Source organism: Linepithema humile, chromosome 1 (assembly GCF_040581485.1).
Source record: "Linepithema humile isolate Giens D197 chromosome 1, Lhum_UNIL_v1.0, whole genome shotgun sequence".
NCBI lineage: Eukaryota > Metazoa > Arthropoda > Insecta > Hymenoptera > Formicidae > Linepithema > Linepithema humile.
In genome coordinates, this window is record NC_090128.1 from 17,397,262 (window position 1) to 17,413,735 (window position 16,474).

A 16,474-nucleotide genomic window follows, 5' to 3' on the forward strand; every position below is an offset into this window, starting at 1 on the left:
ATGCATTAGGAGAATCGACATTAGGAGAATCTGCATTAGAAGAATCTTCATCGAGCAAATTTGTTACAGGATAAAATGCTATAACATTGAACAATATTATTTATAATTCAAAAAATAAAATATTAATATTATGCAATTATATGCTGCTGAAATTATAATATTAATTTACACTAAAAAACTCACTTTGTCTAAAATTCTTTTTTTCTTGAGTTTTTTCAGTAGTTAAAAATTTGTTTTTTAATTTTGGAGGGCGAACATCAACGTCATCATTATCATTTTCATCCTCATCGCTTGACAAAAATCAACGTGGCACTACTCTTTTTCTTTTCCGGTAAATATCGGCCTCCTGATTATCTGTTTGTAAATCGGATGTCTCCTCTGATAATTTACATTTTTGCTGAGCTCTTTATAAATCATCTAAAATAATTTAATTAATCAAATATATTACTATATAAATTTTCTTTTTATTTTAAATTTATTAAAAAAATATGAAACATTATTGATATTTCTTTATTTCTACAATAATTAGTAAAGCTTTACTTTTATGCGCTTACCAGTTTCAAATAAACATCTCTGTACTGGGTACAGTTTCCATGTTGCAGTATGTGCATGTACTATGCTTTCTAAAATTTTATTAAAAGTTTTTTGGTCTTTTACAGGTGGCCAAAAAACTTCTCGTTTTCTAGGAGTTAACCATGTGCTTCTTACAACTGCAACACTACCACCCCCATCATCAAATTCGATTAAAACATAAGACATGCTGTCACTCCTCGTATTAATTATAGGTACTATATAAAAATATCGTGAAATCCTACAAGAAATCCACAAACTGTATAATGCAAGGAAATATATGACCGCATACAGCGAGAAATAACTCATTGAATAGACATCTAATCGACGTCAAAATCATCAAAATTACATCGAATTACACGTATTTTCAATGATTTCTACGTCGATTAGATGCCAATTCAATAAGTTGTTTCTTTTTTTTTTTTTTGTGCGGGGGGCGATAGCTTCTCCCCGGGGGTGAAGAATCTTCTAAAGACACCCTCCGGCGATGTGGATTCCTAACGAGAAACTCACTGCCGGAGGGTAGTGTGGGATTTGCCTGGGGGTGTGTTATGGTATGCGACACCATGTACACCCCCAGGCGCCTACCCACTAAACTCCACCCCTGTTGCGTGGCCGTCAGCCGCTGTTAGGGGGAGTGGCCGGGAACCGCATCTGCATTACATCTAGCCACCCCCCCCCCGGCTGCCGGTTGCCCGGTGCCTCGTAAATTGTGGGGAGAACTATGTTCTCCCCCCCACCCTCGAGCGCATCTCTACTCCGGGTCGAGCCCGGTGATCCCGCCTACGGGGAAGTGGAAACCACTCAATGACCCGCTCGCAGGGGATCCCCCCTCCCTCTTGCCGCTCCCAGGTCCCGGCATACCCCGGAATCCAAGGAGCGGTGAGGGCCGGTCATCGGAGGTTATGTGGGGGAGGGGGACTGAGCGCCCCCCTCCATAATCTCTCGGCACCGTTCCCCCGCCAGCCGGAGCGCCTCCAGCTGGTCCGCCCAGGCACTAGCACTAACCGCGCCAGAAACCCTGGGCGGCCTCCTCCTCTTGGGCTCCCTCCCCCCGGCAACAGCAGGGGTCGCGCACTCTGGCGCGGTAGCCCCACCGCCATTGGGGGAGGGAGCCTTCACCTCACAAAGGGAGAGAGGGTTCAACCCTCTCCTCCCCCTCATCCATACAACTCAGGAGGCCCCTCCAGCGTCTAAAGGTACCGGAGTAGGGCCACTCCCGAGATCCTCCCCAGGGGGTTCTGGGAGGAGGGGGTTTTCCCTTTAATAGGGGAGTTCCCTTTCCCCTGCGAGTTCTTACGGACCCTTTTTCTCAGAGGGAGATTCAGGGGGGCAGAGACAGGAAGACCAGGGAGTGGTCCTATAGGACTGGTCCCCCAACCCCCTTCCCTTCCACCCCCCCAACCAATTCCCGTCGAAGCAAGGTGGGAGGCGCGGCCGTTGCATCGCGGCCCCCTATGCTCTTCCTCCCCCCAATCCTCTTCCCACTCTTTTTGAGGGGTTTCCCATTGCCCTGAAGAGACCTTGAAGCAGAGGGGGGGACGTCCCCAGGCATTGCCTCCCCCCTCTTCTCCTCCCTCCAGCGGCACACTCACTTTGAGAAGAAGCGGAGGGCAGTGCGGCCGCCATATCGCGGCCCCCTACACGTCTCCCCGCTCCCCTTTCCTTCTTTTTGGAGAGCGCATTTGAGGCAGCAGCGGCACCGCCACTGCCACCCCCCGCACTTCCCTCCTTTTTCCTCCTGACACCTCCGCTCCCAAGTCGCCTCGGTGAAACCGGAGGGCAGGAGCCCCCTATACGGTGGCGGAACTCCGCCTTCTTTCCCTGGCAGGCGGGGCAGCTCACCCGCCTGGTGCAGCTCCCTGTCCTATTCCCGGGCTTCCCGCATCGGAAGCAAAGATTGCCCCTAAACAGAGAGCCCGGGCTCTGCCATCCTCTGTACCCGCGGCACAGGCACCTAAAACATCGGGGGATATAGCCCCCCCCCAACGATCCAGACGCCTCCCCTCTTTTTTGGGAGGTAGGGTGGGGGTTCTCTCCTTCCGGAGAACCTCCCCATTTCCCTCCCCCACCTTATAGTCTTTCGGGCTCTAGTTCGTTTAAAAGGGTTGGGGCAGACGTTGTCCTCCCTTCCCCTTTGGCACCGGAGCCTGCCCCCTCCGTGCTGGCCGCATGTGGCCACACTGCCCACAAATGTGGGCCTCACCAAGTAGCGCCCTAAGGCGCTTATTCTCGGCCCTAAGAAGGGCCGCCTCTTCCGCCATAACCAGGAAGTCCTGGAGGCACCGCAGGGCCGTCACCCCTGCTCCGTTCGCGGTAGCTATTTTCGCTGGGGTGCCCGCGTGGCACACCCCAGCTAGCCCGTCACAAGATGACGACGAGGAGCTGGCCGGGACAGGATCAACTCCACGCCGGCCTCTGGGTGTCCGGTCACCCTGAGGCGGTAATAATCCGCAAGTCGTCGTCATCTTTTGATCCATCCATATGTAATTTGTTAATAGAGTTTTCTTCTCCGGGTTTTTTATCGTGGTCTTCCTTCCACTAGGACGGTTGTCGACCAGAACTAACGAGCCCGTCCTGCCCGGGTCTTTTTATAGAGGTTTTACCACCCTCGCGGCCTGTGCAAGCTCAATGCAAGCACCGGCTCCCGGCCCCATAATTGGGGTTACGGTATGAATCGCCACGCCCCCCCCCCCTCGTGCAATGGGGGGCTAGCTGTCGTCCCGGACTCCTACACACAAATCGGCGCGCACGCCTCGCGGGCCCCCAAAAAGCAACTGGCCCGCTCGGCGCACGCCACCAACCGGCCAGAGGGAGACCAGCCCCGTCACCCGCCTGCATGAGGCCCGACATGCAGCGGATCGTGAGCAACGACGTGTCGCAAAAGCGCGCCTTCGGGTAGAATGGGGATTCCCTCAGGAAACGCGTCCCGGCGCAGCCGCCGCCCCCTTACCACCACATGCCGGCCTGGGTCCCCCAGACTCGGGAGCGGACCACAGGTCCCCACCCAGGCGGGCAAAGTGGCTGCTGAATCACTAGTCTTCCATTAGTTCTATGTTTAATACTACTATTAACATAATATTTATCGAACCAAGTAAATATAGGTTTAGCTTCAGGGGGAAATAAAGTTTTTAAATTATTGAACGTATTCGAAATTTCTGTAGGTTGTAAGAATACAAGACATGGAATACTTCGTATTAGTTCAGTAAATGATTCATCTGTTCCATATTTATTTACCAATCCATTCTTCTGTATTTTCCTACAGTTTGACACAGGTGAAAGAAACACCCTTTTATTGTAGTAGATGGGAAAATGGATTTGATTGCATTTATCACTGCAATTTCGAAATCTACGAGTATAAATTCAGGGCATAAAGTTATGTCCAATGTAGCAGCTAAAATTGAAATTTTGTCCAATAACAATTTATAGATATCCTGTCTTTTAGATGACAATAAAGCATAAATTAAGGGCACAGATAAATTTTCCTTATCAATATGACCATGTATTGTATATAATTGTTTAAAGAAATTAGGAACCATTTTAAAAGTTCCATCCATGAACCATGTCTTTATTTTTGCTAGAGTTTTAATATTGTCGTCTGTAGTTAATAATATTATATTCTCTGATTCTTTTTTTATTATTCTAACAAATGGTTTTCCATCTAAGGTTTTACACAGATCATCAAATAAATTAATTTCGTCTATACTTTGAGGCTCTTTAGGCTTATTAATCCTTCGTTTACGTAGGATTTGTTGCTTCAAGGCATTGGAAGCAAGATATGGCTGAATGGATTTTTATGTTTCTACGATTACATTTCTAACTATTTTACATGGTTTTTCGTCCGTAAGTTTAGCTAACTCTTTTACTTTATTACTAACTTCTATTACTTGAGATCGCGATGCTTCCGGAGCATGATTGTGTTTTGAAATGTCGTGAGAACAAATAATGTGCACTCCATCAACAAGCTTTGTATTCGCTGTTCCTCTACAGTTACAGCTATTACCTTTTTTGCCCTTTTTTTCGCACACCCAGTAGTATAAAGTATCCCTGTTTTTGGATTTATTATACAGGGTGATTCAGAACAACCCAGGTGTCCTTGCACAGACGTATTCCTGAGTTAATTCTGAGACGATTTTTCCTTTACAAAAATTTTGTCCGCCGCTTATTTTTCAAGTTATAAAAGAAAAAAGTTATCAAATCACGGGACGAATACAGAAGATAGGCAGGAGCGGCGCAACTGGGCGCAACTCCATTCGACACGGGTGATTACGGGACGCACGTTGCGATCAAACACACGTGATGAAACACGCGCCACACACCTCACACACACACACACACGCGCGCGCGCGCGCGCACACGCACACGCACACGCACACGCACACGCACGCACACACACACACACAGTGTTACAGCTGACGGACCGATCGATAATATCGATTGTTTACATTCTCTTAGCAACAACTTGTTTATTTACAAATGCCATACGGCTTGAACTTATAGTGACCGATCGATATTATCGATCGGTCCGTCAGCTGTAACACACAGCATCAGCGGCAAAAAGCACAGGCGTAACAATACTTTTCAATAAAAACATAATCTGGTTCATTGTTTACATCGAGTACTGTCTCCGCATCGAGCTACGTGCGTTGTGTAAACGTTAGGCGTATCCTTCAAATAATTTTTAGTCACCGAATAATTAATCGGTAGTAATAACAAACCGATAGATTCGTGTGTGAGTGTGTGTAAATCTGTGAAAGTATTGATTACTGTAATTGCATGTAGTGTGTACTTTTTTCTTAATAAAAGTAAGCGGAATATGATTATTCGGCAGTGATTAATAGTAATGAATCGATTTATAAATCATTCATTTACGTGAGTAAATTTGATACGTGATACAAAAAAATGTATGTCTTATAAATCTCGGTATGGATTTGTTGCATGTCAAGTGCTGTGTAAATTTTTATTGCTTATCTCCAGTAAAATTATTTATCCGTCAAACGGAATGAAGACGTCGAATTTGTAAAAGTAAGTGAGCGAGCGAGAGGGAGGAAGAAAGAAAGAGAGAGAGAGAGAAAGTTGTGCGTGCGTGCGTGCGCGCGCGCGCGCGCGTGTGTGTGTGTGTGTGGCGCGTGTTTCATCACGTGTGTTTGATCGCAACGTGCGTCCCGTAATCACCCGTGTCGAATGGAGTTGCGCCCAGTTGCGCCGCTCCTGCCTATCTTCTGTATTCGTCCCGTGATTTGATAACTTTTTTCTTTTATAACTTGAAAAATAAGCGGCGGACAAAATTTTTGTAAAGGAAAAATCGTCTCAGAATTAACTCAGGAATACGTCTGTGCAAGGACACCTGGGTTGTTCTGAATCACCCTGTATACAAAACCATTAATGCAAATTTTTGGTTTCCCGCGAATAGATGAAATAATTTCAACGTCTTGTTCCGCAGCATTATGACTCGGTCCAGAATTCATAGCGTTCAATATGTACGTACACGTCTGTACTATAGAATAAGGTGAATAATGATCGTCGTAGAAGTCGACATCATGGATTTAAATATTGTCGGCGAAACTCTCTCGGTGTCGATGAAAACATTATCGATGAAAACATTGTCGATGAAAACATTGTCGCTTGTCGGTGATCTAAACGTGTCGGTAAGTAAATATTGTCGGCGAAACGCGTGTCGGTGAAATGATTGTCGGTGATCTAAACGTGTTGGTGAGTAAATATTGTCGGCAAAACGCGTGTCGATGAAATCGTGTCGGTGAAACGATTGTCGATAAAATAATTGTCGATGAGATAACAGTAACCCAAGGAGCGAGGCGGAGACGGAGGCAGGCGCGTCCACCGAAGCACGGCCACTTACGCCTACCGCCGAGTCCCTTCCCCCACCCGCCTCTGCAGCCAAGCTGCCTCGTAGCGGGGGCAGGCGTGGCCGCCGTGTCGCGGCCCCTTGCGTCATCCCCCCGCCTCCCCGCCCCACCCTTTTTAGGAGGAGCGGAGGGGACGGCCGAAACCAATCCACCTCCGCCCCACGTAGCCTTCTTTCGCTTCCTCACCGCACCTCCTCTCCTGAGTCGCCTCAGGGGAACCGGAGGGCAGGAGGAGCCCCCAATGCGGTGGTGGAAATCTACCCCCCTCACCTTGCAAGCGGGGCAGCTAACCCGCCTGGTGCAGCCCCTCGCCCAGTGTCCGGGTCCCCCGCACCGGAAGCAAAGTTTGCTCCGGTCACGGGGACCAAGGCACGCCCAGCCTATGTGTCCACGGCACAGGCATCTGAAACACCAAGGGAATTCCCTCGATGTTCTAGAAGCGCCATCACCTTTTTGGGAGGTGTGGGTAGGGCTTTCTCCCTTACGGGGTTTCCCTCCACCCTCCTCCCCTTTCTTTGCCTTTACAGTTTTCGGAGGGGTTTTACCCCCTCCATCACCCTTGACGCCCCGGTTGGCGTCTTCGTCCCTAGATTGAGGGGTTTCCCCTTCCCTCCCGATTGGTGTCCCCCTGGGCGAGGCACAGACCTCAGCCTAGAAAGGCGGGGCAGATGCCACCCCCGCCCTTCCCTTTTGCACCGGAGCATTCCTCCGTGATAATAGCCACGTTTGGCCACATGCTCACAAATGTGGGCCCCTCCCAGTAGCGCCGTTAAGCGCTTATTTTCGACCCTTAAAAGGGCCATCTCCTCGGCCATCTCCAGGAACCCCTGGAGACAGCGCAGGGCCGTCACCCCTGCCCCTCCCGCGGTAGCCAATTCCGCTGGGATGCCCGCGTGGCACATCCCAGCTAGCCCGTCACTAGATGACAACGCAAAGCTGGCCGGGACGGGACCAACTCCACGCCGGCCTCTGGGTGTCCAGTCACCCTGAGGCGGTAATGATCCATTATGCGTCGTCATCTTTAGTCCATAAGTTGTAATTTGTTAACAGAGTTTTCTTCTCCGGGTTTTTTATCGTGGTTTTTTTTCCACTAGGACGGTAGCCATCAGAGCTAACGAGCCCGTCCCGCCCGGGTTTATCTTCGGAGTAACCTTCTCCTAGATGTGCTCTTAGACCCTAACAATCCTTCCATCCAAGCGAGAAAGACATTTCCCACATGAATGAGGAGATTCATGACTTTGGAGAGCTCTGGCACCACGTCAATGTGGCATATCGTCGCCAGAGAACGGCATTATTACATTTTTTTTTTTTTTTTTTTTTTTTGGGAGGGGCAAGCCCTTCCCCGGAGGTGAAGAATCTTCCAAAAGACACCCTCTAGCGTGCAATGGGAACATCCCTGCCAGAGGGTAGTGTTGGATTCGTCCGGAGGAGTGGTCTGCGACACCACTTCTCCCCCGGACGCCTACCAACTAAACCCCACCCCCGTTGCTTAGCCGTCAGCAGCCGTTGTGGGGGGAGACTGGGAACCGCAAACGCATACATCCAGCCATCCCCCCCGGCATGCCGGTTTCCCGGCTACTCAGTGTTGGTGGGGAGAACCAAGTTCTCCCCCAACCCTCCAACGCATCTCAAGTCATGAGCCTGGGCTCCCTCAATCCACCAGCCATGGGCGGGACGGAGCGAACACACACCCACCTCAGTGGACGTCGCTGGACGACCCGCCCATGGGAGATCCACTCTCTCCCTTTCTACTCCTTGGCCCCGGTTTACCCGGTGGTAATGGCCTCGGAGTATCCAGAACACAAACCTTGGGGGGCTTTCGAAGAGGAGGACTAATCTCGTCCCCCCTAACCCCCTTGGGCCGCTTTTCAGCCGGGGTACGAGAGGGCCCCGCGGACCCATCCGACCCCTCCGACCTTAAGACTCTCCGAGAACTGGCCCCACTGGGACCAGGCTCGGGAGATCTTCTCACCAAAATCTCCCCTTCCCCCGGGGAGGCGGGGCCCGGGCCAGTAGGCGTGGTTGCCCCACCCTCTCCAGGGGGGGGGGAGTTAGGTTGCTCCTTTTGGGAGGAGCTCTAGGCGCAGGGGGGATCGGAGGATATTTCTCCGACCCCGCCCTGTGATCCGCCTTCCTGCCAGCGGTGGCACAAATGGGGCAGTGGGGCAAACGTCCACAGGTTGCCCCCTTGTGCCCCTCCACCCCGCACTGGAAGCAGCAGGAGGCCCTGCCCTTTCTGGACGGGCACCTCCGCTGCGTGTGTCCACGCGCGAGGCAGCGGAAGCAGCGGGCTGGTCTGTTAGCCAACAGCTCAGCCCGTACGGAGAACCACATTCCCACTGTGATCCTCCTTGCCTCCGCCACCTTAACAGCAGCCCTGGCCGGGCATTGCACCCACACTGTGCGCAACCTACGCACAGCGGGGCGCAGCGGACCCACTCGAATCTCCGATTCGGAGCATTCGTCATTGGCAGCAATTGCCTGGCGGATCTCCTTCTCGGAGATCGATTCCTCAACCCCCTTTAGCCGGAGGTCAAGACGCTTTGTCGGTCGTGTGACCCTGATGCCCTCAAAGTTTTCCTTGAGGGCCATCTGGAGGACCGTGGTTAGACGATCCGCCTTTGCCTCCGCCTCCGGACCGCCTCCTGGTATTTCCAGGAAGAGGCCCCCACCACCAAAAACTCCCTTGGTCTTGATACACTCAATGCCAAGTTCGCTCACGCTGAATTCCCGCCTCGCGGCGGCCAATGCTCCGGACAGATTATCCTGCCCCATCAGCATCACTGCCGCGGAGCGAGGGAGGCGTTTCCACGCTTCCTTGGCCAGGCTCTTCCCGGGTGCCGCCCCCTTAGGGGCCACCCTCTGCGGAGCCTGCCTAAACCGGCCGGGAGGAGTGGGGGGACCAAATCCCACTCCCCCCTTCCCAGCCTTTTTTTCTCGGGCAACGGTGTTCCAATCATTTGGGGCCACCGCCGCCGGATTAGCATCCCCAGCAGGGGGGGGGGGACAAATGGGATTGGCGGGAGACCCCGGCGGGGGTTGGGAAACATTCCCACTTCCCCAAGGAACCGCCATCCCAGTCCTCCCTTTTCTCTTCTTCTTCCTCCCCCCGCTACCCCGAGCTACCCCCCAGTGGGGGACACCCGAGGGCGGGAAGAGGTAGGGGCTGGAGGAGGGGAGGGGGCATTGCTACTCTCTCCTCCAGGCCCTTTAGTCTGTCCCTGATCTCCGCCAGGGTCACCGCAAGTTCCCCCGACGGAGGTTGGGGGGATCTCCTCCCTCCCTCAACCACCTCCACGGCGGCCTCCCCGTCATCCCCCGGGGAGACGGGCCTCTCGCCCGCCCTGGTATTGGCGAGTTCCGCCTGAAGTTTCCGGGTCCTGCGCTGGAGACGGCCATTCTCAGCCTTGAGGGACTCCATGTCCCTCTCCAACGCCAGGACCCTTTCCCTCCAATAGCCCGGGTCTCCGCCCTCAGAGGCCCTAGCGGCCATGGTCCGAACGACCTCTCTGAGGACGTAGACCCCTAGCTTGAGCTTACCGCTCAACTCCCCTTTTAAGTTTGCGGCACGCTGCCGCACCTCCTCGATGGAGAGGAGCCCCTGATCGATGTTTCTCAACATCTCGTCAGTCGTGCCCCTCTCCATCTTCCTTATCTCTTCCTCCGCCCTTCTCTTCTGCGGGCCGGAGAAGCTAGGTGGTACCACCTCCGCAAATGGGTTGCCCCCCGCGGGGCCCCCAACGTCCTGATTTGCGGCCGCACCCTCCGACGCACTTTCCGTCGCCGAGGTGCCCATCTCCCTCTCCCCGTCGTCGGAGTCCGACTCCAACGCCGCCAGGGGAGGGGCGGGTTTGAACGGACCAGATCCGTCCTTCCGCGGCCTCCCCTGGCCTCTCCTCAGTGAGAGGAGCCGCCCGCCAGCCATCCTTGCCGTAGCGCGCCGCCGCACGGCGTCCGTCCCCGGCGAGGATCTACGGTCCCTGCTGTTGGGGGACTCACCAAGTTCCCCCTCCAACAACTCTTGTATGGGGAGATCCTCCACCGCGGGAGAAGTTCTCCTCTCCCCCTCCTCCTCCGATGAAACAGGGTGGGTCTCGGGCGACTCGCCTTCACCCCCCCTAAGTGTGAGAGGGGGGAATAATCCCCCGCACTCCTCCACAGAGTCAGCCAGTCCACCATCAAAGACCGATTCCACCGCGGGGCTCGACGTCAACCCCGCGGCTAGTCCTACGTCGGATGACGACGCGGCGGAGGCAGGGACGATACCCCCATCCGCGCCGGCAGCTAAGCAAACGGCATTATTACATCCTCTAACCTAATCTAACTTAATATAATTTTTCTCACTTTAGTACATACCTTTAGTACAAATATAATTTATTAATTTTATTTTAAATTAGTTTCACATTAGCTTAAGTCAGTGCTCGGAATTAGTCTGAACATTTCAGCCGATTTCCGTGGTATACGCCTCCTTTCCTCTCCTTACCGCGCGCGCCGCAGCCGCTAGAGCCAGCGCCGCCGAGCGTTAGGAGCGACACTATCTGATTATGAGTGGGTTCTTTTCCCTATTTATTAAAATTTTAAAAAATGTATTAAAATTTATTAAAAATAAATTTTTTATTTTTAAATTTATTAAGTGGAAATATTTCAATAGATTTCCACGTCACCCATGAGATACTAATGCTGACGCGTTTTTTTAAAAATGGTTTCCCCCGTAGACCTATTCCACTAAAGATAAAAATAAATTCTTAATTTAAAAAAAAATATATATGTAAAAGAGATTTTCTTAATTAGATTTTCTTAGCCTTTTATGAGAATAAACAATTGATGCAATAATGTAGATAAAAACCACTTTTTGAAAAACGTGTTAGTATTAGTACCTCATGGGTGACGTAGAAATCTATTAAAATATTTCCACTTAATAAATTTAAAAAAAAATTTATTTTTAATAAATTTTAATAAATTTTTTTAAATTTTAATAAATAGGGAGAAGAACCTACTCATAGAACCTAATCAGATAGTGCCGCTCCTAACGCTCGGCGGCGCTGGCCCTAGCGGCTGCGGCGCGCGCTGTAAGGAGAGGAAAGGAGGCGTATACCACGGAAATCGGCTGAAATGTTCAGACTAATTCCGAGCACTGGCTTAAGTTATTATTTTACACGTATAAATTTTACAATAAAATTTAATTAAATTACTTACTTGTAAATTATATTCTTGAAAAGCTGCATGTGTTCGCACACATAACCATTACGCTACACGTGTAACAGCAAACAACGTACGTGACCGAATTCCCGTCGAACTAGTAATGCGCATTGCGTATACTTCTGCGCAGATTCTTTTTAAGTGCATGTTTCACAACTTAAAGCTATCACACAATGGAAAAATAAGGAATAAGAAATAAGAAATAAACGAGTCGATCAGTCATGATTAATCAACTCGTTTTTATTTCTTGTTTCTTATTTCTTATTTCTTATTCCTTATTTAATTTTTCATTAAGCACATAATGGCCTTTAAAAATATATTGCAATTAATTTTGTGGTTTTTATTTTATAATTAATTTATAATTATACACTATTAAGAAGTAAAAATAATTATACTATAAATTTATTTGGACAATCTTAAGACGTTTTCAAAATGACGTCTTTAGCTGGTCTAAGAAATGACGTCTTATAAACGTCCATTATTAGTCGTCGACGTCATAGTCCAAAAATGACTAAAAATAGACGTCATTATGTCGTCTTCTGACGTCACCTTGCTACTTGGGTTTTAGCTTGCGGAAAGAAGTTTTTCTACGGGAAATCTCATAAAAAAAGGAGCCATAGAAATGGCAAAAGCTTTCAATCTTAATGAAACTGCACAATACTTTGATACCGTATCTTTATCATCACAAACAGTTTCTCGAGGAATCAGTGTCATTGGTAATCACCTCGAGTGTTAACGATTGAACCTCGCGCAGCGTGCGTTATTTCGTCTTTATAAGTTTTCTCATTTTTGTATTAATTCGTTACCTTATACATTGTAATAAATTCCTAGTAACGGGCGGAATATGATCATGTTTAACTTTCGAGCATTCGCTTAGAGAAAGCAGCGGAAAAACATGCCTCGGTAAACAATCTTGAGTGAGTCGCTGGTATTGTTTTTATTTTTCTTTCTAACAACGAAGGCCACGAGAAGAGCGTTGAAAAGCCGAAAACTTCAAAACGATCAGAGATAGCGTTCCCCTCTCTGGCGCTTGAATTTAAGTCTGCACAAATCATAAGAGACCATACGGCCCTCTCTCCGCTGTGAAAAAGACGTTCGCATGCAGATCCACAGGACAATCGCTCACTTGGTCACTTTTGCGAATTCAGAAGCTTTCTTCAATTCCGAGTGAGAAGACGCTTCAAGTCGCCGAGTTCTATTAGTTATTTTTTCACTTTCTTCTCAAGCGTACGAAAGCTCAGTTTCGGGCCTCGATATTAGCTGTTTCTCGATTCTTTCGTCTTATTGCGAGATTTAGATTCTTGTCGCGTGAACTTATTCGACGGGCCTAACCGCCAGCGAACCTTTTGTTAATTCGTTTAATTAGTTGTTGAAAATAAAGTGCATTATTCTGCGAATATCAACGCTCTACGAACATTTATCGCGGCCATTTGATTTGGTCCGTTTCCGCCGCATCCGCGGGTCCTTACTTCTCGCTCACTTATTTCTATCTGGCTTTCTCTCTCGCTCGGTCGCTGCTTCGTGCAACAGCTAGCGTTCTTTCTCCTTCTCGCTCCTTTCGTTGCTCGCTCCGTACCTTCCTTTCCGCCAAACTGACCTTTCGCTCTCTCTGAGCGCACCTGGTAATTCTCTGCTCCGATCGGAGTCTCATCCCAATCGTGAACATAAATTTGGTCCTTCGAACCGGATTAAGGGCAATCAGTGCGGAGCGTTAAAGTGAGTGGACAATAAGTAACAATTCGGCATATCACCATGAGTGAACTTTTAGCGAAACAGCACGCGTTGTTTCATTCAATCTCACGGTCACTCGACAATTTTCGAAAGGTCGGGAAAAACAATTATACACCCGCAAAAATACGGTCGCGAGTGTCCGCCCTAAAAGAAACTTGGGCTCAGTGCATTGAGACACATTCATCCTTGATGCAAGCCGTGCCAGAAGCAAAGAGGGAGTCGGTCGACTACTTCCGGAGTCAGCTTTTCGACATGCACGAAGACGTTTATCAGGAGACCCTGGACTACATGGCGGAGCGCCTCGAGGAGATCGAACCGCCGATGACTTCCAACTCGGCAAATCATCGCAACAGTGGGTCTCCGTCGGCCTTTTCGCTGTCTCATTTGCCACCCATCAGCATTCCACCGTTTTCGGGCAAGTACGACGAATGGGAAAGTTTTTGCGATCGTTTTTCGTCGTTCATTATCAATAATAAAGACTTGTCCGCGTTCGCGCGCATGCATTTCTTATCATCAAGCTTGACCGGGCGCGCTCTGGACGCGATTAAGAACATTCCAGTAACAGCCGACAATTTCGAGATCGCTTAGAAAACTTTTGTGTCGCGCTATGAGAACAAACGTCGCTTGGTCGACATTCATGCCGTCGCGCTGTGTAATCTTCCGAGTGTTTTACGCGAGTCAGCTTCGGAGTTAAACGAATTGCGAGATAAAACAAATCAAGCAATTGCGTTGCTGAAAACTCTCAAGCGATCGTCCGAAGACATTTTAAACGATCTTCTCGTGTATACCGTTTCGCAAAAACTCGATCCTGCTACGTGAAAAGCGTGGAAGCTCAAAGGGGTGAACGAAACGGCTATTTTGTCATACGCAGACCTCGATCGCTTCATCGCCTCTCGCGCTCGCGCTCTCGAGGAATTGGCGCCTCCAAGCGCGACGAAACTCGCACGGTCGCAAAAGGCAACGAGCGCGACGGCGTCCGCAACGTCTGCAATCTCGTGCCCACTGTGCAAATCGGCTCATTTTATAAACAAGTGTCCGCAGTTTATCAAAAAAAGCCCGACTCAACGTGCGGAAATTATCAAAAGCAGCAACCGTTGCATAAACTGCTTGAGCACCAAACACGCGGTAAAATCGTGCCCCAGGGTGTACGCCTGTCGCACGTGTCAGCGAAAGCATCACTCGATGTTACATCTCAATGCGGATTCTCCATCAATCGAAGCAGCCAGCCCGCTCGACTCCGATGCGCAAGCAAAGACCGCTGATACTGCGGCTGGCACTGCATTAAATATGACGACAATAACTTTTTCGCGACCTCACGTGCTGCTAGCGACCGCTAAAGTCCAGGCTCGGACAGTATCAGGTCGTGCCATCGTCGTTCGAGCATTAATCGATCAAGGCTCGGAAATAACCTTTATGACCAAACGACTTGCGCGGCTCCTGAAAGTGCGCCGCGTTCGCGCGCCGGTTGCCATTTCCGGCGTCGGAGGCATCGACGCTGGCACTTGTTGTTACGCCGCCAACATTATTCTTTCTCCTTGCGACAACTCGAAGCCGGTCCTCGAGATTTGCGCGTCTATATTAAAGTCGCTTACGAGCTACGCACCGTCACCTGCAGTCTCTCCCGTCAATTGGGATCATCTCGCGGATCTTTCCCTAGCGGATCCGGATCTCCTCAGCGCAGATCCAATTGATCTTCTTTTAGGCGCCGATCTTTATAGTAATCTGATTCTCGAGGGCGTGCAAAAGGGCAAAAGCGGCCAACCTGTGGCGCAAAAGACCGTCTTTGGATGGATCATCTCGGGCTCGACGGCGACTCGTAAGGCCTCACGTAACGTCACCGTCCTGTATTGCGCAAACAATCCATCACTCGACCAGCTTCTCCAGAATTTTTGGGAGATCGAGGAGCTGCCGCGACAGACACTATTCAGCCCCGAGGAGCAGCAGTGCGAGGAGCATTTTGCGTCGACACATTCGCGCGATTCGAACGGTTGGTACATCGTGCGTCTCCCATTCAAGCGAGGCCCTCCGATCGAAATTGGAAGCTCGCACGGGACCGCCAAACGCCTTTTGCAAGGATTGCAGCGACGCTTCAATGGACATCCGCAATTAAAAACGGAATATAGCGACTTTCTTAGCGAGTATAAGCAAATGGGACACATGCGAACAATATCGTCTCCCGGGCCCGACTCGGCGCAATGCGTCTACATTCCGCATCATCCGGTCATTCGCGAGAGCAGCGTTACCACGCATTTGCGCGTCGTTTTTAACGCCTCGAGTCGCACTAGTGATGGATCGTCGCTAAATGATCATTTGCTCGCGGGTCCGAAATTACAGACCGACTTAGCCGCTGTAATTCTACGATGGAAACAGTTTTGCTACGTTTACGCTGCCGATATCGCTAAAATGTATCGCCAAATACGGGTAGATCCTCGCGACGTCGACTACCAGCGAATCTTGTGGTTTCGTGATGACGACCAGAGTGTTCAAGCATATCAGCTGCTTACGGTGACATACGGTACGGCGTCGGCTCTATTTTTAGCACTTTGCGTGCTTCGTCAGCTCGCTCAAGACGAAGGAGATGCGTTTTTCTTGGCTGTCTCAGTGCTCCAAGATCACATCTACGTCGATGTCCTCTTCGGGGCGGACGACAGCTTAAACGATGCTTAAACAAATACGCGATCAACTGTGCGCATTGTTAGTTCAGGGCCGGTTCGAATTGTGGAAATGGGTCGGCAATTCTTCCAAATTATTGAGCGACATCGCCGTCGAAAATCACGGGTTAGCTTGCACTAAAATTCTACAGGCCGATGAGCACATAAAAATTCTAGGTATTAGATGGAATCCGGCTGCGGACGTATTCGAATTTCGCGTGTTGCTTCCTCTCTCGATTCCGAACACAAAACGTGCGATCTTGTCCACCATCGCGAAACTGTTCGATCCACTCGGTTGGAGCACGCCCGTGACAGTTACAGCTAAGATCCTTCTCCAAAAACTGTGGCAGCTTAAAGTGGATTAGGACGAAGCTATTCCATCGTCATTGATCAGCCATTGGGAGTCCATAAAAACTTCGCTGGTTGACTTAAACGGGCAGCGACTCGCTCGCTGGA

At 50.0% G+C, this 16,474-nt stretch overlaps 1 protein-coding gene across 1 annotated transcript; it reads left to right on the forward strand.

Annotated features, from left to right (window-relative positions):
• Nucleotides 1–13,388: 13,388 nt before the first annotated feature.
• On the forward strand, nucleotides 13,389–16,034 carry LOC105672736 (uncharacterized). The gene is made up of 2 exons (XM_067361240.1): nucleotides 13,389–13,782; nucleotides 14,239–16,034. Exons 1-2 carry the CDS (start codon nucleotides 13,389–13,391, stop codon nucleotides 16,032–16,034), a joined length of 2,190 nt encoding a protein of 729 aa, XP_067217341.1.
• Nucleotides 16,035–16,474: the final 440 nt, after the last annotated feature.